At 39.5% G+C, this 27,960-nt stretch overlaps 1 protein-coding gene and 1 pseudogene across 3 annotated transcripts in view; one reads left to right on the top strand and one right to left on the bottom strand.

Moving 5' to 3' along the window:
• The window catches only part of KAT14 (lysine acetyltransferase 14), a 139,788-nt gene that overhangs the window by 82,006 nt on the left and 29,822 nt on the right, over nucleotides 1-27,960 (bottom strand). For all 3 annotated transcript variants that reach the window (XM_026683182.2, XM_087960981.1, XM_087960980.1), the window contains 2 exons: nucleotides 7,466-7,587; nucleotides 5,104-5,285 (listed from right to left, as the gene is read on the bottom strand). In XM_026683182.2, coding sequence (XP_026538967.2) covers nucleotides 5,104-5,285; nucleotides 7,466-7,587 — 304 coding nt within the window. The remainder of the gene's footprint in view (nucleotides 1-5,103; nucleotides 5,286-7,465; nucleotides 7,588-27,960) is intronic.
• Nucleotides 20,365-21,185, top strand: LOC148131359 (uncharacterized; annotated as a pseudogene).

Below are 27,960 nucleotides of genomic sequence, written 5' to 3' on the forward strand. Positions count from 1 at the left end.
ACCCACTTAGTGATGGTAATTCACTTAGCACTGGTGTCAGCGTTCACGGAGGAGAAGTTGAAAAAGAACAAGAAAAGGAGTCAAGAATAGATAATGACTCAAATACAAAGCTAGAGATGGTTGAAACACAGAAGCAGTCAATGCCACACAGGTCAGAGTGATGGAACAAAGGGATTCCATGTGACAGGTATTCAGCTAGTGAAGTAAAGGTGTATGTGTGGTATGAGCCAAGGAACTATAAGTATTGTTGGCATTACCCAAAATTGAACAAGTGGAAAGAAGCCATGGAGAAAGAAATGAAATCCATGGGTGTTCACATCTATGACTTTGCCACAGGGTTGCAAAGCCGTAGGATGTAAATGAGTATACAAAAAGAAAGTACTACCCACCAATGAGGTCCAATATAAAGCAAGATTAATAGCACAAGGTTTTTCACAAAAGAAAAATATGCACTATGATGAAAAGTTGGGATGACGAAAAGTCTATGATGAAAAGTCGCACCAACTATGAAGAGTGAAAGCATAAGGTTGGCACTAGTGTTGGCAGTGGCACGTGACCATAAAATTTGGCATTTTGATATAACCACAGCATTCCTCAATGAAGAATTAAAGGAAGAAATTTACATGGTTCAAGCACCAGGATATGAAAGTAAAAAGCCTAACACTGTGTATAAATTGAACAAGGCCATTTATGGGCTCAAGCAGTCAGCCAGGAATTGGAATATCTGTTTAAAGCATTGAAGGGTCCTGGGTTCAACAGTTGTAAGGCTAATGGTTGCATATATACTGGAAAGTTACAAAGTGGGGATTGTCATTTGTTAGCATTTGTGGGTGATCTTTGTTTTATTGCAAAAGATGTGTCATAAAAAAAAGAATTTGCTAATCAATTAGAGAAAAAATTTGAATTAAAGATTGGGGTGAAATACAAAATTATCTCGGTATGGAGACACAAAAAAACTGAGAAAGGAGCAGAGGTGGTATTCAGCAGGTTCTGACTAGTTCTGGAGAACCGGTAGTAGAAATTTTGAATAGTTCAGAGAACCAGCAAATACCAGCTCTGACTGGCCCCGCCCCCATCTATTCTCTGCCTCCCGAGTCCCAGTTGATTGGCTCGGTCTTCTTTTATTGCCCTGCACAGGAGAACTGGAAATTAGAACTGGAAAGTAGGTTAGTGGGGTGGGGAGGAAATGAGGATTTTGCAGTATCCTTCCCCTGCCACACCCACTAAGCCATTCCCACCAAGCCACGCCCATAGAACCTGTAGTAAAAAAAAATTGAATCCCACCATTGGAAAGGTGGTTATGTTCTCAGTTAAAGAAGGAAAATTGAATAGCTGTTGGAGAGATACAACATGAATTATTGTAATTCTGCTCCAACATCTATGAGTACAGATTTTCATAAGTTCGAGTGAGGACAAAAGTGAAGCCTATGATCGAGATATATCAGTCAGCAATAGGTAGCCTGTTACATCTGTCACAGTGGTCCAGACCAGACATAGCTTGTGCAGTAAGCATCCTAAGTTGCTTTACTGCTGCACCAAAGCAATTGCATTGGATGGGTATAAAAAGGATTCTCAGGTATTTGAAGGGAACTGTGCACTTGGGTCTTCAAATACAGGCCTCTGAAGAACTGAAATTGAAATGTTATGTTGACAGTGATTATGCTAATAATGTAAAAACCAGAAAATCTAATTCTGGGATTGTGGTATTGTTTGGAGGGGCTTTGATAGTTTGGAAGTCCAGAAAGCAAACAATTGTAACCATTTCTACTGTGGAGGCAGAATTTACAGCTCTATCTGAACTTTGCTCAGAGGTAACTTGGTACGTACAGCTGTTACAGTATTTAAACGTAAAGGTAAATGACGCTGTAACAGTGTTTGAAGATAATGCTGCTTGCATTAAAATGGCAGCAGGTGACAGAGTAAAGAATAGAAGCAAGCATGTGGATATTAAGTATTGTAATGTCAGAGAAGCCATCAAATGTAAATTAATTAGCTTGCTTCACTGTTCTTCAGAGGACAATTTGGCAGATGTAATGACAAAGCCATTGGGTGGAGTGCACCATGGGAAGAATATTAAGTAATTCGGTTTTATGTCTATTCCAGTCATGAAGGGAGGAGTGTCAGTGTATAAGAGTTTATGAATTGGAATAGACATGGTAACAATGGGGACTGTTTGGTGACCCAAACATTTCAGAGCCTGGGCATGGCTTGGCTTGACTGATTTATATATAAGAGTTGCTTTGTCCTTGCAATATTGCCTCTGTATTATATTGCTTCTGCGCTTATATAGCTTCTGTGTTTCTGTGCTTCAGTGCTGGTGGTTCTGATTGCTTCTGCTTCTTGTACTTGCTACCGTGTTTTTCATATAATAACGCCGGGTCTTATTTTTTTTTGAGCCCCGAAAAAATGGCTAGGCTGTCTTTTCAGGGGTGACTTAATTCCCCCCCTTGCATTTTTGGGCGGGTGGCAACGGCTTGGATGTTGACCTCGGCGTCGGTGGGGCACTTCGTATCGGGGTCAACGCAGGCAGCACCATATCTGGGTGTGCAACGAAAGTACTTCCTAATGGCAAGCCCCCCACCATTCCCCCCCATTTCGCATGTTTTAATATAGGCCTTAATTTGGGGGGAGGGGCTTAATTTCATTTTATGCCTATAAAACATGCTGGGACTTCCTATTGGGGGAGGCCGTATTGTTGGAGAAACAGGGTACCACGTTGCAAAAACTGCATGGGTATTGTATACATGCATCAGGTTTTATTATTGTATATAAACAAGTTTCTTCTATAAATGAATCCTGCTGAATTATTTACTTGTGTGCTGGTTGGATTGCTGCAAACTCTGACAGAAAAGCAAAGATATAAAGAAAGTGATGAATGGAATCACTAAATAGGGTGTGAGATGAGCCTGAAGAAATGAAATGAAGAAAGTCAGAATGGCAGCATAAACAAATAAGCACTAACTCTTCACCTCCAACTCCTATTTTGTCTCAAGCATAAATCTAACTGATATTAAGAATGAAAAATATATTTTAAGTATCTGGCTGACTAACCCCACAGTGGGATACAAGGTTCTGTCTTAAGCCCAGTACTCTTCAATATCTCCATAAATGATTTAGATAAAGGGGACAGAAGGGTAACTCATCAAATTTGCAAACGACAACAAGGTGGAGAAATAGTCTTCACTTTAGAAGATAGGCTCAAGGTCCAGAAGGATCTTGACAACATTTGAACACTTGGAATACACTTGGAATCTAAGAAGCGACTAGACAGCTACTTGCCTGAAATGGTCTCCTGCTCAAGCACATAAGCTCTATGTTCTAATGCATCCAGTTTTGACCACAATAATAAAAACATTTTACACCCTTCAGTGATTCCTGTCTGGCCTGTGTCATCATTGGGGTATCAGCTCAGCACTGGGGGGGTGTTGGCAGAGGACAGGGCATCAGCAGGGGGCAGGGTGGTGGCCTTCTGCACAATCCCAGTATCTCACTTGGCCCCTTGGAAAAATTATCCTTGCTCTAGAAAAAGTGCAAAGATGAGCAACAAAAGTGAGTAGCAACAGGAGACTAAAATATATGAAGAACACTTGCAGGAATCTTGTAAGAATGAACAGATAAGGAAACTTAAAAATAGCTTTTACTACGACAAAGGACCTTAGGTGGCATTATATCTGGCACTATATCTGTCTAGTCTAGGGGTGTCAAATTCAATTTCATTGAGGACCGCATCAGCATTGTGGTTGCCCTCAAAGGACAATAGCCATGTCGCCATGACTAGGTGAGCGTAGCCGGCTTGATGCTGCTCACTGGGCGCAGATTACTCGGGATGGCTGGGTCGGGATGGAACAAGCCGCACCGGCTAACCTGATGTGGGGACAATTCGGTGCCCCACAAGCTCCTCATCTCCCCAAACTGTTGGCAGCCCTGGTGACAGCAAGGGGTCGCCCTTGCTGCCTCAGCCCCACCCCCTGGGCATACGCACAGAAGGTGGATGGAGCATAAGGCTTAGAATTCCCATCTTGCGCTACAGACTGACCACATTCTGAGCACTTCCCTTCCCCACGTGCTCGCCACCTTCTATGCACACGCCTCTGGGATGGATCAGCCCCTCATCTGCAGGGCAGCCCTGTTGGTCAGATCTAACCAATCACAGGCCAGATCTGGTCCGCGGACCTTGTATTTGACATGTCTAGTCTAGTCTAACAAAAAGAAGAACTAGGATGACATAATAGCAGTCTTTCAATATTTGAGGGGCTATCACAGAGAATAGGGGATTGACCTGCAAAGCACCTGAGTGTAGAACAAAAAGTAATAGATGGAAGTTTATTAAAGATATCAGACTATTAATTAACAATTAAGAAGAAATGTCCTGTCAGTCAGAACAATTAATTGGTGGAATGGCTTACCTCCAGAAGTTGTGGATACGCTTATCACTGGATATTTTTAAGAAGAGATTGGAAAACAACAAGAGATTGGAATGATATAGGGTCTCCTGACTGAGCAGAGGGTTAGACTAGAAGATTTCCAAGGTCCCTTCAAACCCTATTATTCTGTACAGGTAGTCCTCAACTTATGACCACAATTGAGCTCAAAATTTCTGTTGCTAAGCAAGACAATTGTAAAATTGCCCAATTTTACAATTTTTTTTTGCCTCAGTTGTTAAATGAATAATTGCAGTGTTGAGTCAGTAACACAGCTGTAAAGTGAATCTGGCTTCTTCATTGATTTTGCTTGTCATAAAGTCACAAAAGGTGGTCACATGACCCTGGGACACTACAACCATCATAAATATGAACCACTACAACCAACCATAAATATGTTGCCAATTTTGATCACATGACCATGGGAATGCTGCAATGGTCATAAGTGTGAAAAAGTCATACATCACTTTTTTTCAGTGCCATTATAAATTCAAATGAACCGCTGTAAGTTGAGGATTACCTGTACTCTGTATTTTTATATCTCGTGATGCATAAAATTAACTCTCCATTACTTTTTCAAAGCTTGCATATATTCCCTTTTCACTCCCCAAAATGCCTATGAACTTAGGTTTAGTTTGAATCCTGAAATATGCAGATTTATATGCAGTTCATAAAGCCCTACCTTTTGCTTTAAGGGAAGACACAGAAAGTTTCTCTCCTTCAGGCTTCATTATAGGTGGCCTATTGTGAACAAGTTTCCACCATCCTGGTTCTCCAAATTCCTGAGCCCCTGAGCAAAAATACAGAGGGCTTCCCACAGAAAGGCAACCAGCAACAGTGCTCCACCATGTAGATGTCTTCTTTCTAAATAATTAGAAGGGAATAAGGAATTTAGCATTATGATTTTTAGATAACACCTTTAACATTTATACCAACATTTAATAATGCAAAGCTCTATAAACTACAGGCATTATTCAATATTCTTGTTTAATGACCACTCATTCAACAACCTTTCAAAGTCATGATGGTACTAAACAAGTGGTATTCACAACCAGTCCTCAAAGTTCCAATTGCCCCAGGATCCCTGTAGCCATGTGATTGCAATTTGGGTGCTTGGCAACTATTTGCAACCTTCCTTGCTGGCTTCTCACACAGTCAATGTGGAAGCTTGAAAGGAAGTTTGCAAGTTGCTTTTGTGAGTTGTTTGCACCCTTGCAGCTCTTTCTCCTGAGGAGTTTGGCTCTGGTGTGTACAAGATCCCAGGGAATCATTCCCAGGGATCTTGTACTCCATAGCACGTGTGCCCATCTAGTGCCAGCCACCTGCATATCCTCACCTGGTAGCAGCTACCCCTGGCCCCGCCATACATCGCAATTCAGTAGTCACTTACCTATCCACTAGATGCTTGTGGGCTGCCTTGGACTTGTAACTTCCTGCCAGTTCCCCCGCTGATTTTGCTTATTGGCAGCCAGCAAGCAGTTGTCAACATTCCCTGCTTAATGACAGCAATAGGGACTGCAGGGTTTGCCATGACTAAGCAATGCAGTCATGTGAGATCACACTTTATGACAGCAGTGATTAGCAACAGAAATTCCAATCATTAACCAATTGTAATAGCTAATCTTGTTGTCCTCCAGTTCATAAGTACCTTAAGATCAAAATTAGCATGTGAAGTTAACTTCTGTTGTATAGTATTTTTAACATGTCAATTAGATGAAATCACTGATTTCTGCTTTAAAGGACTCACAAGAATCCAAAAGATAGTAAAAATGTTTTCCTGAATTCTCTAATTTTAAATATATTAAAATGTGATATATACATGCTAAAATGGATATCCAGTTCCTTTATTTCTGATTCTATGTCCTTTTGAATATCTAGAGGTAGTTCTCACAACAGCCACAATTGAAACATTCAATTCTGTCATTAATGCAGTTGTTAAGTGAACCATCACCACTGCCACAAACCTACTTATGCAGGTTGTGCAAATCACCCAGTTTTAAAAACAAGTCATCACATGAAATAAAATTTTACTGCTCCATTGACTTCGCTAATTGGAAGCTGGCTGAGAAGAGTGCAGATGGCAATCATGTGACAATGGAACACTGTGACCATTGTAAGTTCAAGGACCAGTTGTAAAGTTACTTTTTCAATGCTTTCATAACTTTGGAATGATCTCTAAACAGGGGTAGATGTTAAGTGACGATCATGTGTAATTTGTTTTATTTTAACAACTACTCCTAAATTATTATTATAAATTATTAAATTCTCTAGAAGGAATTCTGGAACATTTCTAGTTGCTGAGCCATATCTAGACATCAAAACATATTTTACAACACACTGCTATTCCACACTTTCGATCAATTGTATTATAATTTTTCAAATAATAAAAATTCATCATTTAATATCTTAAATAAGCAGAAACATGAACACCAACCAGATTCAGATTCTCCAACCAAAAATTGCCTTTAAAAAACTTTATTCAATAATGCAATGTGGCCTTGTGGTTTTTAAAATACAGTACAGTATAAATTCAGTTTAACTGACTAATTGGGATGCAGGTGTCAAATATTAACAGATTAAATTGGAGAGTAGTCCTATGACAATTTACATAAATATATTATGTCAATTTCCTGTTGCAGAGACTAAGTCCACTGAATTGAGATCCAATACACTGAGATTTCATGTACCATATATTTAAGAAAGTTACAATAATTGAAAAGTATAGCCAGCTGTAAGCAAGCGATTTATAACAAGGAAAATAACAGAGCATTTTATTTTACTAAAATTGCTGGTATATTAGATTCCTTGAATCATATTAGGTTAATGTTTCAACTATTAGATACATTTTTGTAAAAAAAAAAAAGGATGACTTTATGACTATGCTTTACAAAGTTTTTTTATATACTTTGCAAGTTCTGGAGCTTGTGGCCTTTCTTTCTATCAGGAATTAAAAATAATATTACTGAAACTGTATTTTCCAAATTAACATGAGTACTTAAAGGATAATACTACTGTATACATTACGATATACTTGTAATAATTACCGGTTTCCTAGTAGGTAAGTCCAGTGTTTTTCAATAAAAGCACAAATGTCTTCTTTCCATCGGAAATAACCTTGGCGACCAGTTCCTTCTAGAGATAGATTATACATAGCCAGCATGACAACCTATTTTACAAACAGAAATGCTAATATTAACACCTTAAACAATTCATGTCCTTATGTATAAAAACCTTCTAAACCTTCTAAACTTTGTGTCATAAAACTAAAAATTCCCAAAGATGAAATACTGATGCAATTCTATATTCTATTTCCCAATTTAATTACATCTCAAAGCCACAGAAAATCCAAACATGCATCTTCTAAAACAGGGGTGGGCAAACTACGGCCCGCGGGCCACATCCGGCCCGTTGGTCTGTCCAATGCGGCCCACCCCTGAAAAAAAATCGCTGCCATTGGTCTGTCCAATCCGGCCCGCCCCTGAAAAAAAATCGCTGGGCGTGGCGTAATTGCCCTGTGCTGCGTGGCCCCCAAAGCTGCAAAACAGTGCGGAGCGATCTAGGGGTAGGAAAGAAAAGAAATTTGCAAAGGCCTCGGCTGGGAGTTCGAAATCACCTTCGAGTGCGACCTCTCCGAAGGTGAGTCCCCGCCGATCCCTCTTTTTTTTCCGGGGCTTCCAGGCTTAAACTTTACAAAGGCAAAGCTTGCAGGCTGGAACGTCTTCCCGCCGAGGAGCGGGAAGGGTTCCACCCGGCGGGCGGGGCGGGCTGCTTGGAGCCACCTAAAGCTAGGCCGCTGCTGGTGGAGCTTTGCCCTGCCTTGGTGCCCCATTTCCCGGCTCGGCGGTCCTGCTCAGGCGGCACTTTAAAAGCCTGCTCCCAGCACCCGAGCAACTTCCCAGCAACTTTCAGCTTCGTTTTAACTCGCGGGCGCTCGCGCCTGGCCCCGAGCCGCGCGTCAGAGGGAAGCCCGCCGGGCGGGCAGGCAGGCTGCTTGGAGGAGGCTCCGGGCTTCCCCTCCGCCAGGCGCGAGCGCCCGTGAGTTAAAACGAAGCCGAAAGTTGCTGGGAAGTTGCTCCGTTTTCCAGGGCTTTGCAAAGGCAAAGTTTGCAGGCTGGAGCGTCTTCCCGCCAAGGAGCGGGAAGGGTTCTGCCTGGCGGGCGGGGCGGGCTGCTTAAACTTTGCTCGGGTGGCACTTTAAAAGCCTGCTCCCAGCACCCGAGCAACTTCCCAGCAACTTTCGGCTTCCTTTTAACTCGCGGGCGCTCATGCCTGGCGGAGGGGAAGCCCGGAGCCCTCCTCCAAGCAGCCTGCCCGCCCGCCCGCCGGGCTTCCTTCCGCCGTGCGGCTTGGGGCCAGGCGTGAGCGCCCGCAGTTAAAAGGAAGCCGAAGTTGCTGGGAAGTTGCTCGGATTTCCGGGCTTCCAGGCTTAAACTTTGCTCGGGCGGCACTTTAAAAGCCTGCTCCCAGCACCCGAGCAACTTCCCAGCAACTTTCGGCTTCCTTTAACTCGCGGGTGCTCGCGCCTGGCCCCAAGCCGCACGGCGGAGGGGAAGCCCGGCGGGCGGGCGGGCGGACTGCTTGGAGGAGGCTCCGGGCTTCCCCTCCACCAGGCACGAGCGACCGCGAGTTAAAAGGAAGCCAAAGTTGCTGGGAAGTTGCTTGTTTTCGGGCTTCCAGGCTTAAACTTTGCAAAGACAAAGTTTGCAGGCTGGAGCGTCTTCCCGCCGAGGAGCAGGAAGGGTTCTGCCCGGCGGGTGGGCGGGCTGCTTAAACTTTGCTCGGGCGGCACTTTAAAAGCCTGCTCCCAGCACCCGAGCAACTTCCCAGCAACTTTCGGCTTCCTTTTAACTCGTGGGCGCTCGCGCCTGGCCCCGAGCCGCGCGGCAGAGGGGAAGCCCGGTGGGCGGGCAGGCTGCTTGGAGGAGGCGACCCGGCGGTGCTCCGGCAGCAGCAAGAGGCAGTTTCACCTGAGCTCCGCTCAGGTGTCCGGCTGGGGCTGTCAGGAGTTGCTACCGCCGGCGCAGCTCCGTGCGGCTCCAGTCCCGCGTTGCCTTGGGAAGGAAAAGGCAAAACCAGGAGCCGCTGAGCCTGAGCCTCCGGTGCCGCTGCTCCCGTTGCAAAGCACCGCCGCGGCTCTTCCTTTTTGCCTTTCCCTTCCCGAGGCAATGCGGGACTGGAGCCGCGCGGAGTCGCGCCGGCGGTAGCAACTCCTGACTCAGAGGGCCTCCGAGGGGAGGGGAGCCTCCGAGGGGAGGGGAGGAGAAGGGGGGAAGGGGGGCGATTCCCAAAAAATCTTGTGCTGACCCGGCCCGTCTGTCAAATTTTAAAAGTCAATGCGGCCCCTGAGCCAAAAAGTTTGCCCATCCCTGTTCTAAAAGCTCAGAAGACTTTCCAGATGTCACCACAAATACATTCCTGACTTCGTTCCTTCCTTTTCCTCTTGCCAGATAATAAAATAAAAATATTCTGAAGTAATTGGTGATCTTACAATTACCGACTACAATCTTTGAAAACTCCAGGAGAATTGGTGAGGTGCCAAACAAAACAAAACAAAACAAAACAAAACAAGCAGACTCCCAATATTCCAACAGGGAAAGAAATAGTATGGATAGAATAGAATGAATGACCTGAAGCGAAGAAGGAGGCAAAGCTGTAAAACTCCACTGTATCAACAAGTTCTCTGTGCCAAACATCTGAAATATGATCATGTTATGAAACCAGTGATGAAGGCTATTAATTATATTCACTCCAAAGCCCTGTGCCACGCCAGTTTCAAAAGTTGAATACAGGCTGAATACGGAGATGTTGTGTATCACAACGAGGTAAGATGGCTCAGCCGGGGGTCTAAACTGCAGCACTTCTACTCCCTCAGGGGGGAAAATCGGGCAATTCTTGGCAAAAAAGGGATAACCAATGCCAGAGATATCTGATCCTGTTTGGCTGGCTGATTTTGGATTTTTAGTTGACATAACAAGGCTTGTGTTCTGCTGAACACAAGCCTTCAGGGGCAAAATGCAGTGGTAAGCAAACTGTATTCACATATCAAAGCTGCTACTTTTCCAAAGGCACCTGTCACAAATGCAGCCCAATACCACACATTTCCCATCACTGCAGGAAATAATGACCAGTTTTCCACAGAACAATATGAGTGTACAAATAAGGAGGTATGAAGCAGACATCTCATCTCTGGCTGAGGAGTTTCAACAGTGCTTTCGGGATTTTGCAGCTATTGAAAAGATCACACTTTTTTCCTCTCCTTTCTCTTTTTTTTGTTTGTTATAAAAATACTTCATTAAACAAATTTATACAAATACAAATATAATAAATACAGTAAAATCAAACATTCCGCTTATCACAACGTAAGCAAGACAGTGTTCACTCAATCTGACATCTCTCAAATTATATAATCATTCACACTTATTACATTAATATATAATGCAAAGTTTCATCTAATTATATATTACATAGTTGCATGTATTACTAATTTCCGTCATACCTTTTTATTTGACTTGTTCCTTTCATATCTACCTTCCAACCAACTGTACCAAAAATTCCAGATCTCATAGTACTCTGACTCCTCTTTGTTCTTAAGTTCCATTGACAACCTGTCCATTTCTGCACATTCCAAAGTTTTCTTTATAATCTTGAAGTCAGGGGGAGTATTTTCGCATTTCCAATTTTGGGCAAAGGAAAGCCTTGCTACTGTTAATATATGGAATATAATATATAATATTTTTTTTACTAATGCTTTGTTTTAAAATTCCTAATAAAAACATATCTGGTTTCCATTCAATTTTAATTTTTGTAACTTCTTCTAGCCAATTTCTAATTTCCACCAATATTTTTTTTGTTTTTGAACAGGTCCACCACATATGATAGTAGATTCCCTGCTCATAGCCACATTTCCAATAGCTTGCTGAATTATTGGGAAACATTTTTGCAAGTCTCGCTGGCAGTAAGTGCCAGTAATAAAACATTTTATATAACTTCTCCTTATAAGTTGCTGATAGAGTTAATTTATAATTTATTTTCCACAGGTTTTCCCAATCTTCCAAATTAATACTATATCCAAAGTTTTTGGCCCAGGTTATCATTGTTTCCTTCACAGTTTCTTCTTCTAATTTATATCTTAACAAATACTTGTACATTTGGTAATCATTTTTCTCTCTGGCCCCTGTAAAATTTTATCCAATTCTTGTTAGTCGAAATATATCCCATACTGTTTTATGTCTTTCTTATATCTAGTTTGTATCTGTAAGTATGGCCACCAATCTACTTGTATTCCTTGTGACACAAGCTCCTGTTTAGATTTTAATTTCCCTTGTTCATCTAATAGCTCTTTATAGCTCACTGTCTTATTCAGATCTAAAACATTTGGGTATACCATAGCTTCCATGGTTGACATCCAGATTTAGATCTTTGTATAATGGTTTCATTTTAGTTTTTCCCAAACCCCTAGTGATGTATCTCTAATTTGATGTCTTTGAAAGCACGAATGAGATTTATTTTTCCCTTCCCACATGAACGTGCGCCAGCTAATCTGCAGGCCGTGTCCTTCTAATAGTAACACTCTTTTATTCTTTAGATTTACCCAATCTTTAAGCCATGTTGTTATTGCAGCCTGATAATAGAGTTATCTGGAAGTCCGAACCCACCCTTGTCTTTACTATCCTGCAGGAGCTTTAGTTTTATCCAGGCCTTTTTCCCTTGCCAAATAAATTTTTTAATTGTTTTATTTAATTCTTCAAAGAAGGTTTTGCCTAATTTTAGTGGAATTGTTTGAAAAAGGAATAACACCTTAGGTAGTATATTCATCTTAAATAGTAGCAATTCTCCCTATCAATGATATCTGAAGTTTCCCCCAATTTTCCAAATCGTTTTGTATTTGTGTTAGTAATTTCTCATAATTATCTATTTTTATCGATGTACATTTAGCTGTCAACCACACCCCAAGATATTTCAATTTTTTTGTTGTTTGAATCCCCAATTTCTTCTCCAATTCCTCCTTCAGTTTCACCATCATATTCTTTGTTAATATCTTTGTTTTTTCTTTATTTATTTTTAGTCCCGCCACTCTGCCAAATTCTTCAATTTTCTGTAACAATATCTGTCCTGTTTCCAGAGGGTTTTCTATGATGAATGCCATGTCATCGGCAAATACTTGCGTTTTATATTCTTCTGTTCTAATTCTCAGACCTTTTATTTCTTGGTCATTTCTAATCTGTATTAATAGTACGATAGTAGATTAATAGTAGTGTTAATAGTATGATAAATAGCAGTGGCGATAGCGGGCACCACTGTCTTACTCCTTTTGATATATTAAATTTCTCCGTTAGTTTGCTGTTCAAAATTATCTTCGCTGTTTGGTGGTATATATGGATTTGATGATATCTAAAAAAAATTCTCCAAAGTTCATTAGATGTAATTGATTAATTTAAAAAATCAGTTCAAATTATCGCAGGCTTTTTGTGCATCCATAAACATTAACGCCAATTGCTTAACTGGGTGTGCCTCATAATATTCTAATACATTCATTATCAGTCTGGTGTTATTTCTTAAATGTCTCTGTGGTACTAATCCATTTTGGTCAGGGTGGATATATTCATGCAAAATTTTCTTAACCCTCTCTGCAATTATTGTAACGAATATTTTGTAATCCACATTAAGTAAAATGAAATCGGTCTGTAGTTTTGTATCTGCTGTCATTGGTATTATCTTTTAAAATGAGGGTAATATAGGCTTCTGTCCATGAATTTGGGAGTTTTGCTTGTTCTAATGTTTCATTGTACAGATCCAACATTAGCTGTTCCAATGGTGTTTGAATTTCCTTATATAATTCTGCAGGGATCCCATCTGGTCCCGGTGATTTATTACATTTTTGTTTACTAATTGCCTCTTTCATTTCAGTCATTGTGATTTCAGCATTTAACATTTCCTTTGTGAGATCTGGGATTGTAGGTAATTTTTTCTCGTTCAAGTATTGTTTGATCTTCTCTTCTGGTATCTCATCCTGAGTTTACAGTACTGCAAAATATTTCTGGGCAATAGATTGTTTTTCTTCTGCCCGATGGTGTGGAATTTCATTTTCATCCTGTAGGGTTTGTATTGTTTTTCTCTCCTTGTCTTTTTTCAGTTTATGATCCAACCATCTCACCAGTTTATTAGCATACTCAAAGTAATTTTGCTTTACCATCCTGAGGTTTTGTGACATTTCATCTTGTAAGGTTAAATTTATTTTATGTTTGGTCACCTCTCTCTCTTTTAATTTCTTCATTCTGTGGTTCTTTTTGCATTCTGTGTTCCAATTCCTCAAGTTTCTCTTCTAATTCTATCTGTTGTTTTTTCTTTTCTTTGTTCTTTTTTGCTCCATATGCAATTGTTAGACCTCAAATGTATGCTTTGGTTGTGTCCCATAGATTTTTTTTTTTTTGAAACAAATTTTATTAATTTTAAAGACAAACAAACCATCATTATCCATTAAGTACACAAACCTCTCCATTGTTAATTTTACAAGTCAGATAAAATACTATTTTATACAACATAATTCTATTTTTCACCATTTCAATATAACCATATAGATATCTCTCAACAAATTTCTCATTATTTCTCTTCTCTTATTCAATTTCATTAATTATTATTAATTTTCTATATTTATAACCATCATCTTCATTCCTCTCTGTCTTGTTACATTATTCTCATCCAACATTCCTCCGAGGTTTTATTAATTCTCAAAGAAAACATAGACACACAAAACACAAAAATATAAAACTTCTTTTAAGAAAGTAGTTTGGCCCCAGATTACCTCTCTTTGTATGGACTTCAATTAAATTCGTGCTCATCTTATATGCCATTACCTATCTTATTTACCATTCTATAACTTCCATATAACTTCTCCCCACTTTTCACTCTTCTTATTTCTATTTTATTTAATTCATTTTAATTTAATTCATTATATTTATATTTTTTGTCCATTGTTTCCAAATTATCCATTTATCTCATTCCCTACAGCAAGTAAAGAAAAAATTTTTTTCCCTGAAATCCCTGATCAAGGTATGATGCCTTTCTATCCTCCCCCTAAATTAATATTTAAAATAACACCTAATACCCAATCTGATTCTGCTTAGTACATTCAACCTACTAGTCTCTAAAGAAAAAAAAATAGTAAGTCCACAATAATTAATATAATTAAATAATAAATCTAAATTTTAAATCTTATAGCCTTCCAATTGTCTATTTCAAGAAACAAATGCTACAGTAATGAGTTTATAATAAGATCAAAACAACAGTAAATTAGTCTTTTCAATTAAACTCAATATTTTAAACATTCCTTTTAATCTTTTATTGAATTTTAAAATCTATCATTACTAAACATTTCAAATTCTTATAACATTCTAATTTTCTATTTCTAATACAAACACTACCACACCATCTTATGTACCTTGCAGAATCTTCTTTTTTAAAGAAATTATACATTACCCTTTATCCCTAAAAAAATTTCCTTTTTTCCCATCTTGTTTTATACCTTTGTGGCTTTTCCCTCCCTTTCTTATCCCACCTAACCTTTTTACCTCCAGCTTCCCCTCTCTGTTGTATTCTTCTCCTTTTGCTCAGTAACATTAACATTGAATTGGTTTTGCATCTTATTTTTTCCTTTCTTAAGTATTTTTTTAGATCTTAAGTCCTTCATTTTCCTTCCTTTCTTTCTCCTTTCTCTCTTAACTAAATTTTTAAATTCATTGAAGATGGTGTCTTCTTCTTCTCCTTCTTCCATCTGTTGTTGTGTTTGATAATTAACAAGCACCATTTCTAGAAAGAGAAAGGCTTTTTTCACAGCGTCCTTTCTTTCTTCATATTCTCTAAGTTCATCAGCAGATAAAGCCATTCTTTATTCTTCTTCTTAAAGCATCCAAAGTGTTTCAAAAGTTAGAGCAATTCCCCAAAATTCCAGAGAGAGTCAATCAGTCCAAACAAAACACAAATTTCTCACTTTCTCTTCCTGGTAAGGTATCAAAGGGAAAGGAAAAAACCTCCAATCTGTATTTTAAAACCTTGTTACAATTAATTTCTGGTCTCAAGATCTTCAAGGCATCTCCTCCAACAAAATCTTAATATATATATTTTGTCCTCTTCCTTCCCACTTATAACAAGAAGCCAAGTCTTTACCTTTTATAAAAAACAACAACCGGTTTCTCAATGGCCATTTGTTGATTCCATAAGGAAGGAGAGTAAACTTTCCTTTCAGCACTCAGTTTTGCCGCTTGAGATCCTCCTCTGGAAACAAAGTATTTTTCAAAAAACCATCGTTCTCAGGATTAAACGCCTCTTAAAGTCCTGGGTCAGCCACAAAAACTTTCTCTTTACCACTTTCTCCTCTCTTCCTCCTGCTCAGTCTTACCCAGCTGCCGGCTTCTTTGAGGCGGCCATTACAGACCGCCGCTCGACCGTCTTGGGAAAGGGGGGTTTTGCCAGCTGGGAAGGGGGTCTGCAACACCCCCAAACCCCTCACCAGCTCCTCCTTATCTTCGGCTGCTTCTTCGTAGCAACCTTAGCCTCCAGATCTATGGATCGGAGGCACCAAAACGGCTAGCGCGGCAGGGATCGTGCAGGATCGCAAATCCCTGCCGCTTGCGAAGCCGACAAACCGGAAGTTTTCGTCCCATAGATTTTTCAATGTTGTTTGGTCAGTTACATTGTCTTTAAAGAATAGTTTTAATTCTTTTTCTAACATTTGTAGGTAGCTTTTGTCCCTAAGGAGTTTCTGATTTAAAGTCCATCTTCCTCTCTTTCTTCTCCCTTTCCATTTCACTGTCAGTGGGTTGTGGTCTGCCCATATGTTTGGTAGTATCTCTATTTTCTCTAGATCTTTTGCTACTTCTGTATCCAGCCACACCATGTCAGTCCTAGACCAAGAACTATGTGGGTTTGAAAAAAAGGTATATTGTCTTTGTTAAGTTCTCTCCACATATCTTTAAGATTTAATTCTTGTGTCAATTTATGAAATGTATTTGGCAGTGTTTTCCTCTCCTTCCTATTTTTTTCTTCATTGTATAATCTTTTCGTATATCTACTGCTTGCATTAAAGTCCCCTATAATGCATATATTTTCCTGTTTTAATTCTACTATTTTTCAATGCAACTTACTGTGGTATTCTTTTTGGTTAATGTTCGGGGCATATATTACTATTAACAATACTTTCTTTTGATTTATTTGTACTTCTACCATTAGGGTTCTTCCTTCCTCATCTGCAAATATTTGAATCAGGTTTAACCATTGCTTTATATACATCGCTATCCCACTTTTCTTTTTCTGTGCCAATGCAAGGTGCAATTTTCCCAATTTAGGTGATTCTAAAATGTTGCCATACTTCTTCTCAATGTGAACTTCTTGCAGACAAGTAATATCAGCATTCTGTTTCCGGAGCTTAGTCAATACTTGTTTTCTTTTTATCGGAGCATTTAGTCCATTTATGATAGTGATAGAAGTGTGACTTCTTCTAGCATGTTATTGTTTATACTGAGTTCTCTTTCCTCTCCTTGTTCTTATCTCTCTTTGTGACCATGTCTTTATCCTCTCTATTTCTTGATATTCGATTTCCTGTCGTTCTCTTACTTCTTGGTCCGATCCTTTTTCTTCCACTGATAGTTCCTCCTGACTTCTGCTCTTCTCTACTATCATGTTCTTCATCTGGTGCCATGTAGTGTTCAAGAAATTCTTGTGTTTTGTCCAGTGAATCTGTACAGATTTTCTTCTCCTGCCAGGAGATCAGCATGCCTTCGGGGATAAGTCATCTAAACATTATTTTGTTTTTAATTAACTGCGATGATAAAAAGTTGTGGTTCCGTCTTTGTTCTCTTACCCTCCTAGGGACTTGTTTTAGCATCACAATTTCTTTCTTTATACATTAATGGTTCTTCTCTTGTTCTCCCGTAGATTTCGTCTCTGATGGTCTTTCTTGCGAATCTTACGTGTACCTCTCTCAGCAGCTTATGCCTCCGCACGTAGTTGGTATAAATTCAGTACACCTCGTCTATATCATTGCTCATTTCTTGCACATTCCTCTGTAGTGCATTGTCTAACAGCTCTGCCATAAGATTTGGAAGGTTCTTTTCTTTATGTTCATCTATATTTTGAAATCATAGGCAGAATGATGATCTCTCCTTTCTCTGTGGACCCTGATGACACTCCAGACCACCTGCAGCTGGAGCTCATTGAGCTGCAGTGTGACGCCAAGCGTTGCAGTCGACACCAACAGCTCCCTCTTGTCAACTTTTACCGCCAGCTGAATAAAGACAGGTTCCAAGATTTTCGAACATTTGCTAAGAAAATGCTGAGCTTGTTTGGTTCGACATACTTGTGCAAGAAGACATTCTCGGTTATGAACATTAACAAGAACCGTGTGAGGACAAGACTAAGTGACTTTCACCTGCGTGACATCTTGTGCATCAAAACCACTGTTTTTGAGCCAAACCTGGCCTATATAATGCAGTCGAGATCTCAGTATCACCCTTCACAATACCGTAGTTGTTTGTTTAATCTTTCATAAGCTTTCATTTGCATTTAATGTTAATGGTTCAAAGAATGTCAGGCTAAATGGCCGGCCCCCACACATTTTCACCGCACCAAATCTGGCCCTCCTTGCAGAAAGTTTGGACACCCTGGTCTAGACCCTTCTTTAAAATGTATTTTGTTCCTAATAAGGCATATGGCAAGATCTCTTGTGATATTTGCAGAAGATAAATATGGGCTAGAATGGTACTACAGGTAGTCCTTGACTTACAATAATTCATTCAGTAACTGTTCAAAGTTACAATGGCACTGAAAAAAGTGATGACCATTTTTCACACATACAACTGTTGTAGGATCCCCATGGCTTTCCAATAGTTTACAAATTGAATGTAAAATTGACATTTCTTGTAAAAACACTTGTCAGCTTGGAAGCCATTTTTTCTTTGAGACTTCTGGGCTGCCACATTCAGTGCTTGGGAATTTGGGAGGGAGGATTTCAAGGAGCGGTGGAAGATTAGCCACATCATCAGGTCATGTTACCCTGCACCTGAAGGTGAATGACTGAGGGTTATCTCCAGTTGGAACAAAGTAATGATTGGACCATGTGATAAACTATTGGGTGCAGGGGTTGGATTTTGGATTCTCTTTGGGCTAAGGAAAACCTGGAAATCTGAGATTTGGGTTTTGTGATGACCCGTAGTCTCTCAAAATAACCCCAAACCCAAAACATACATTAAAGTCCGATAATGCCTTCAACTTAACTTCACTGTTTTATTAGGCACAGTTTAAAGTCACAAAACTAAATAATGAGGCAAAAAGAAAACCAAAAACAAACCGCATTGACGAGAGTTCCGAAGCAAGCCAAGATAATTAATCATACATTCCAGGAAGATAACCGAGGAGAGTTCATGGGAAGAACGCCAGCAAAGATAAACCTCTTTCAAAGAAAAAACTAAACTTTGACTCCAGCAATTCTGACTATGCAGTTACAAACTTATATACATAGCTCCCAGCTGCAAGCCACGAGGAAGATCATGGTAATCTCCTCCTGAGTAGACCTCGCTTTTCCCTGATCCTCTCCTCCCTACATGACCTAGGATGGATAGGGGATGGGTCTGGATCCTCCTCTGATTGCTCAGCCAGCCTCTGCCCTTCCCTAGCCTCCTCCACCACCTCTGGAGCCACACTCCCACTCCCTGTTGACTGTTCCTCCTCTTCCTCAGAGTCAGTCTCCACCAGGGGCATGACAGGTTTTCCTCAGATATACCAATATGACATCTCTAACAAAGTGGATCTTTTGGAAAATAATATTCTTTGGAGGTTGTTACTTGGAATGCTGATGTCAACCCGAATCTCTAAAACTTCAACCAGCTCCCTGGAACCCAGGGGCTGTCCGGGATTCTGAGCCCCAAACGCCGACCTGCCTACTGGGGCCGGGAAGACTTAGGGAAGATGGAGGAGAACGCGACAGTCGAAGAGGGAGCCGTGGGGACTGACACAAAGTCTTTCGTCAAGACCCTCTACTCTCCCTCTGAAGACATGGCACGAGCAATTGAAGCTGCCGAAGTGAAATGGCAGCAAGGCACTCAGCCCAAGGAGCCAGAGTCCTAGCAGCTCAGTCAGGCTGACCCAACTCCGGAGTGGAACTGAGATTAGGCCACCTGAGTACCGACCAGGGACCAGTCCAATGAAGAAAACTCAAGGTCCTGAGTGGAGAGAGCCAAGACCTTTGGAGACTAACAACTCCCGGGATTGGTGCCTGTTACCTCCCTCACAGAGCCAGTAGCTGACAAGTCTCCTGGAACAGTTTGAACATCTCGAGGTGAGCAACTATGCCCTGCAAGCCCAGGTTGGTCAGCCGAGGTGGATTCTGACTCAACCTACATTCACCCTCCTGGACCCAGGGTCAGCAAGTGGCTATAATGCACCAATGGTATCTTTCTATTCAGCCAGAGATGACAGAAGAACATGCCTTTTACAGCCGGCCCAACCTGCCAGAAATGGGCAGCAGCTGCAGCCAGGGCTCAGAAGTCTGCAATGGCCAGCCAGCCACCCCTCGCCAACTGGCTCTAATGCTACTGCCAGCAGAATGTATTCCGCCTGGCTGGGCTGGCGGAATAGGCTGGGTTGGCCAGCATTAGGTTCAGTACCAGTGGATGCCAGCACCAACCGTACCACCAGCTCTAGCCCTGCAGCCAGCTCCGGCTCCACAGCCAGTTCCAGTGCAACAGCCAGTCCCTGACCCACCACCAGCTGTTCCGGCTGCACCTCTGCAGTGCAGCCATCCCCTCCAGCTGTGGTACCACCACCAAGATTTAGAGCCATCTTTGATGGAACCCCAGGGAAGTTGGCATACTTCCTCAACCAAATTTGGGCATACATCGACAAGCATGGGGACCAGTACCAATCTGACCATGACTTGATCTCAGCTATTGGTGACGGGATGAACGAGGGCAAAGCGGCTGAATGGATAGCCCAACTACATGATGAAGGAGCTACTGAGCTACACAATGCCAATGAATTGGTCCAGCTGCTCCGGCTAGATTTGAAGATACAGACCACAGGAATGAGAATGAAGTCCTGATTAAAACTATGAAACAGGGGAATTGCTTCCCTAAGGAGTTTGTCTGGGAGTTCAGAAGGGTAGCTGGGAACCTCAGACACTGGCCTGAATCCATTCTTATCCATTATTTCCAGGAGGCCATAGACCCAGAGATCAGAAAAGCACATGGCATCTGAGAAGTACCAAGCCAACTACAGGACTGGTACACTATGGCCATGGCAATAGATTGAGAAATCACTCCTCACCACAAACCCGCACAAAAGAAGCAGGCAAGAAGCCCCCTGGGTTGGTGAGCCCCGGTGAAACCACCACCAGCACAGCAACCTAGCACAATTAAATGTTACAGATGAGGCCAACCAGGGCACCGAGCGTCCAAGTGCTTAGCTCCTGCACCTGTCCCTCAACCTCAACCTCCCACAGCAACCAGAGGAAGGAGAACCCCAAGGAAGCCACCAGACACGAGCAGATTTTCCCGACAAGCCATAGAGGTTCCCCCTCCCACAAAGGAAGACAGGGAGCCTCCAGTCAAAGAAGCCCACTCCAGGTCTGCTAGCAGGGACAACGACCCAATGCTGAGTGAAGCCCTTTCACTGTTAAGTCAGACTAGTAGTACCAGAGACTGGGGTGCAGGGGGAAGTAGAAGCAGTAATAGACACAGGCTGCATCAGGTGCCTAATCGGGTTCTCCATTGTTGAGCAGTTAGGAATAAAGACAAATTCCCTGGTCCGGCCAATCTGCTTTGAGCAAGTAGATGGGACACTGATAGGCGGAACCCCTGCTACCCTAGTCACTGAGTCTGTTAGGATGGAGATGGGGCAACACCAACATACGATTCATGGTAGCCCAAAAAATGACAGAGTCTGTGATATTGGGGCTAGCCTGGCTGGACAGGTGGGCCCAAATGTTCAAATGGGAAAATGGCTACAGAAAAATTAGAATAGCCTTTGGCCCCTTGCCGCCAATCCCTCTGGAAAGCTGCCAACCACTGACTGGCCCCAAGCCACTGGAGATAGCAGCAACTGCCACTGAGATGCTGCCCAAAGAATACAAAGACCTGGCCGCTGTCTTTAGCGAAGAGGACAGCAATGTTCTCCCCACCACCACCACCCAACTGACTGCAATTGAAACTGAATCAGGAGCTAAGCTATCAAAGCCTAAAATTACACTAGTCTGGATGGTTATTTTTTGCAAGGACACCACAGAACAGCAATTTGCTGCAGGTTTGAGGACTGGGAGGCTGTGGATTAGCCTCACAATCGCAGCAGAGACTTCTAAAAAATATTAAGTTCACAAAACCTTACTTTCTAAGTTTCAGAAATTGCTCATTAATTACTTGTAGACTACTGGAGATTATTGGACTGACAAGCTTGAAAACACTCGAGTACCTTCAATTCTGAGTGAAGAACACTTTAATCATAAGGTTAAGAATTTAAAGAATCTGAAATAAACAACAAAATACTAAATACAATTTTGATCTTAGAAAATTGTAAACAGATTAAAGGTCCAAATAAAATTGGAATATTGAAACTTTTACAATAGGTTTTTGGAATGAATTATAAAAAATAAACAGCTTTTTCTGGAAAACAGATTCTGTTTTGCTTTCCACAAGACAAAATAAACATAAGCAATTTCATTTTAAAAATTGGACACTCAAAGAGACTAAAGTTTTTAAGTACAGATTTGCTAACCTGTAAAGTAAAAATTCTAACAGTGAAAATACTGAAGAAAATTAAAAATAGAAAATAGTAGCCACAATATCAAATATGTCAGTAAAGATATTTGCATCTATTGATAGACTATACCCAAAACTTTTACTGAAAAAATGACAGATATAAAACAAATTTTAGCAGAGATGGTATTTACAACTCACTGGCTAAGAGAATGGTTTAGAAGAGGATGTTTCACTGAATCTACAAAAGAAATTGGTTGAGAATTTAAATTTTAAAGCAGTTCGAGTCTCACCAACTCAAGGTTGACTCAGCCTTCCATCCTTCTGAGGTTGCTAAAATGAGGACCCAGATTGTTGGGGGCAATATGTTGACTCTGTAAACCACTTAGAGGGCTGTAAAGCACTGTGAAGTGGTATATAAGCGTAAGTACTAAAAGCAAATGACAAGCCAAGACAAACCTTGATAATTTTTTTCCTACTGGATTTACAAAAAAGGCTTGTTAAAGTCTTGAAAAATTCTATCTGATGGGACAAAAAGGAAATGAAGAGAAATTGAATCCTACAATATTTGAGTGAATTAAAGATTAAGACTGTTAGAAGTGAAAGTAAGATATATAAAGTTGATTGATTTGATCAAGATTAAAACAAAATATGACATCTCAGGCAACTCTTTACAGACCTGCTGACATTAGGGTTGAATAGATGGAAGTTTTATGGATTTATTTATAGATAAGAGATGGAATATGGGATAAAAGTTATAAGATAGGGAAGGCGGAGCTGGCGTCGTGACGGTACGGCGTGCGATCTTGAAGATCTGAGATCACCACCGTTGCTGGACTGTTCAAATGGACCTAAACCACCCCAAAGAGATGGTGAATGTAAAGAGTGCATCCTGTCGATCCCAGGGACATCGCAAAGTCCCTGGTAGATCCAGGAGAAGCTCCTTTTGCCAGCGGCAAAGAGGCAGCCATTAAAGCTGAAGTTGGGATAGCTCCAAAACGGAAGAGAATGGAAAGAGAAAGTGTGCCGGTTTGGTGAGAGTTTTTCTTTTATTTCATAATCTGAGAGAACACCCTAAGGAAAAGTAAGAATTTATAAAATTTAAGACAGAAGTGATTAAGCGGCTATCTTAAACAGGAAGTCAAAATTAGTATTTCTTTTTTTACTGCTGGACTCTTAATGTATGATTTTTTTACTTTGAAACTGGACTGGTTTTCTTCTACCTTATTTTTTATTTTTTGCCTTTATAATATTCTAGGCTAGAGATTCCCTTTTAGTTTTCTTTTTTAAGTTTTTATTTTCTTTTTAATTAATTTTTTATTACTTAAAACACATTTTGTTTGAAAAAGGAGGGGGAAAGTGAAAGTAGAGGAAAATTTGTAACACTGCTATCTAGAGGCTTGGAAATGTTGTTTTCTTTTTCTTTTTTTTACTATTGAAGACCAGACAAAGCTGAGAAAGAACTGAGGCTTCTTTTCAAGGACTTTGAGCCTGTTTGATTAGATAGAGGGAAGAGTACGGGAGAGTATTATTGCAGGTGCTCCTCCAGGTTTCTATCAGTGGCTGGAATCTGGTGTTGAAGATTATAAGACTCTAGAGAAGAAAGTTATAAAATTGTTTGGAACTTAACAAAAACTTTGGATGTTTAAATAGGTGCAGTGTGTTCTTTTTTTTTTAACTTTTTTACATTGGGCTATTCTCTACTTCAACACCCCGCCCCCCTTATTAGCTTACTAATTTTGATAGTCACCTGGATCTTTGGCCTTCTGGAGTTTGTTTTTGTTCTTTTTTGTTTTTGAGTCTATTTTTTATTTTTATATTTTATTTTAAAGGAAATTTTTTTTCCATCTACCTGTTTTTTGGTACTATTATTAGTATCAATTTTTCTTTTTCTTTTCAAGGGAGTAGTTTTTTTTTCTCTTTTTTTCCTCACCCTTCCCATCTTTTTACTTATTTTTTATATTGGTTTTTTCTGTGACTCTTTTTTCTCTCTCTTTTTTATACCTGAGACTTTTTAATTGGATTAAGGTGTTGAAGAACCTGAAGAACTTTATTTTTTTTTTGCCACCCACAATACTTGACAATTTTTCCTTTTTCTTTTTATGGTTTTTTTCTTCTTTTTTGGGGTTTTTCTCACTATTTAATCAATTGATTGCACTAAGGTGTACAAGAACCTGAAGAAACTTTTATTTTGCTTTCCCTTTTCCTCCACTATTTTTACTTGGAATTACAATTGGTCATTACACGAGTGGATTAAGATCTAGAAGAACCTGAAGATTTTGAATTGTTTGAAATGAGTAAGAAACTAAGAGTGGCGGCTTCCTCAATTCCTACTTCTTCCTCTTCACCTTCTGGAGGACAATGCTCAATACAGACGATGTTACAACAAGAAAAAGAATAGGAAAAGGTGACGCTGCAGATGATTATGCAAGGAATTCAAAACATACAAACAAGAACAGAGAATATTGAAAAGAGAACAGAGAACATTGACCAAAGAACAGGAAAAACTGATGAAAAGGTGGAGAACATTCAACAAATGATGAAGTATGATGAGAGATTCTGAAAAATTGAAGATGACAAAGAGATAAGAAGATTGGAGATATTGATGACAGACTAAGCATGGTTGAACAAGGTAAGTGTGGGATGCTCGGATGGGAGATAGACAGATCAGAATTTTATCTCAGGTTCCAAAACATAAAGGAAGAAAAGGGACAAAATCTGGCAGAGATCATGATAGAAATTTTGGCCGAAGCTTTGGAAATAACAAAAGAGAAGATGATGGATGGAATAGATGAGGTTTTTTGAGTTTTCACAAGATATGCAATGAGAAATAGCTTGCCAAGAGAAGTTCATATGATTTACAAAGAAAGCTATTAAAACGTAAATACTACAGGTGGCGAGAGAAAACACTGAAATACAAAGATAAGGAGATTGTAGTTCTGAAACAAGTACCTAGAAGAGTGAGAGAAGAGAGTCTCAATTTCTGACTAAAATACTACTCAAAAAAGAGGTGAATTATAGATGGCTGTTACCAGAAGGCTTAATGTTTATATGGCAGGAACAAAGACATAGAATTGATTCAATTGAGAAGGCAGAATTATTTTATACAGAATATTTTGGAGAGAAGGAGGAAGAGACAGAAAAGGAAATGTCACAATTTCAATTCCAAGAGGACTGCCAAGCAGCGATTGAAAAAGAAGGTGCTGTAGGCGGAAAGGTGGAAGTTAGAAAACAACGTGAACCAAGATCTACGAGGGCTGCAAAACCTACCTACAAAGTATAATCATGGAAAAGAAAAAACTGATTACAATTAATATAAATGGACTTAATTCAGCTGTTAAAAGAAGGAAAACTTTCCATAAATTAGTGAAATTAAAATTTTATATAATCTGCCTACAAGAAGTACATATTAAAAAGCAGCATGAACAACTATTGATACAGCCCAAGGTAGGGAAAATATTTACTTCTTTGACACAATGCAAGAAAAGAGGAGTGGTTTTATACATCAAAGATGTTATTCCAGTGAAATTGATCCATACGGATGATGATGATGGAAGACTTTTAATGGTGGAAATAATGGACAATAATATGAAAACACTCCTGATAGCAATCGATGCTCCAAATGAAAATCAAGAAGAATTTTATAGAAAATTACATATGAAAATAATTTAATTGGACTATGTTAATATCTGTATGATGGGAGACTTCAATGGAATAGTAGATAATAAACTGGACTATACAACACAGAAAACAAAGCAAAGCAGAAAGACTCTCCCTAGATCCTTTTTTAAAATGATAGATGAAATAAATCTAAGATGCATGCAGAGAAAGAAACTTTAAGACCTAACAACATACCTTTTATTCAAACAGACATTCCTCATGGTCTAGAATAGATATGATATGGATATCAACAAAATTGATCACTAATCTTCAAGAAATTGATAGTGAAACAAGTACTTGGGCAGATCATAATCCAATGACAATTAAATGGAAAGGACAAAGAAGAAGATCTAGATGGACGTTAAATAACACTATATTAAAAGAATGAGAGAATGGAGAAAGAACTGGCCTTTTTTTTTCAAAGAAAATAAAAAAGAAGACACATCAATGCAGAATGTATGGGATACAATGAAGGCATATGCCAGAGGCTTGATAATAGACTATACAAGAAATATTATGAAAAGACAAGCCTCTAAGACACTAGAGGATGAGTATAAAAGACTTGAAAAAGAGTTACAGAAACTGCCACAGAAAAAGGACATTAAATTAAAAATGGATACAATGAAACATAAAATGGGATTTATGGAAAAAGAAAGAAGAATTAGCACAGAAAATCAGAGGTGCGAAGCAGAACTATTTTGAAGATGCAAATAAACCAGGTAGATGGTTAGCATATAAATTGAGAAAGGAGAGAGAATCAAGGAAAATATCGCAATTAATAGATGATCAAGGCCAAGCTTGCTATGGAAGTAAAGAGAAGAAAAAAATCATACGAAATTATTATGGGAAATTATACGAACAAGAGACTATTGATGATGAGTTAAACAGTGCTTACAGAATGCTAATTTACCCCAGATACCTAAAGAGACTGAAATAATGTTAGAAAGTAATATAACGATGATGGAGTTAACTAAAGCACTTAAGAAGCAAAATAATGGAAAAGCACCAGGTCCAGATGGACTTCCAGCGGAATTTTATAAGACATTACAAGAATCATTGAATCTCCCATTCATAGAAGTTATGAATGAAGTTATGTCAAAGAAGAGGATACCCAAATCATGGTCAGAAGTTTATATTACACTTGTCCCAAAGGAGGATGCCGACCCACAACAAATCAAAAACTATAGACCCATTTCCCTATTAAACTCAGACTATAAAATTTTCGCTTCAATATTGGCAGAAAGACTCAAAAAATATTTAAATAATTTTATTCACCCTGATCAAAATGGATTTCTGCCAAAGAGACAAATTAAAGATAATATGAAAATAATTTTGGACACATTGGAATATTATGAGGCACATCCTGAAAAACAAATGGCTTTGATATTTTTAGATGCACAGAAGGCCTTTGACAATGTGAATTGGCGATTTATGTTATTACAGTTGGAGCAGATGGGCTTTGGTAAAAAATTCATGCAATAGAAGCTATATATCATAAACAAACAGCAAAGGTAATGATTGAGGGACTCTATTGATATAAGAAAAGGAACAAGACAAGGCTGCCCACTGTCACCTATGTTGTTTGTGTTAACTTTGGAAGTGCTAAATAGAAACATTAGAGAAGAAAAAGATATAAAAGGGATGAAAATTAAAAAGGAAGAATTTAAAGTGCAAGTATTTGCAGATGATTTGGTTTTCATCTTAGAAGATCCATTAGAAAAAGCATTAAAACTGATAGAAAAGATAGAGGTATATGGAAAGGTAGCTGGTTTGAAAATAAAGATAAAACAAAGATTCTGACAAAGAATATGTTATTAAGACAAAAGGAAGAATTGGCGGATGTTTTGAAAATTCAGGTCACAAATAAAATCAAGTACTTGGGGATATATTTGACAGCAAGATGTAGTACATTAAAAGAGAATAATTATATTAAACTTAAGCAACAGGTAGCGCTAGATTTGGCAAAATGGGAAAACTTACAATTATCATTAATAGAGAGAATATCAACAATCAAGATGAACATATTACCCAGAATTTTATATCTGTTTCAAACAATTCCAATTAGGCTAGGGAAAAATTACTTTGAAGATTTAAATAAAATTGTGTTGAAATATATATGGCAGGAAAGAAAGCGAGACTAA

The sequence above is a fragment of the Notechis scutatus genome, chromosome 3, assembly GCF_049901735.1.
Source record: "Notechis scutatus isolate UNSWTSFEM ecotype Mainland chromosome 3, rNotScu1.2, whole genome shotgun sequence".
In the NCBI taxonomy this organism is placed as follows: domain Eukaryota; kingdom Metazoa; phylum Chordata; class Lepidosauria; order Squamata; family Elapidae; genus Notechis; species Notechis scutatus.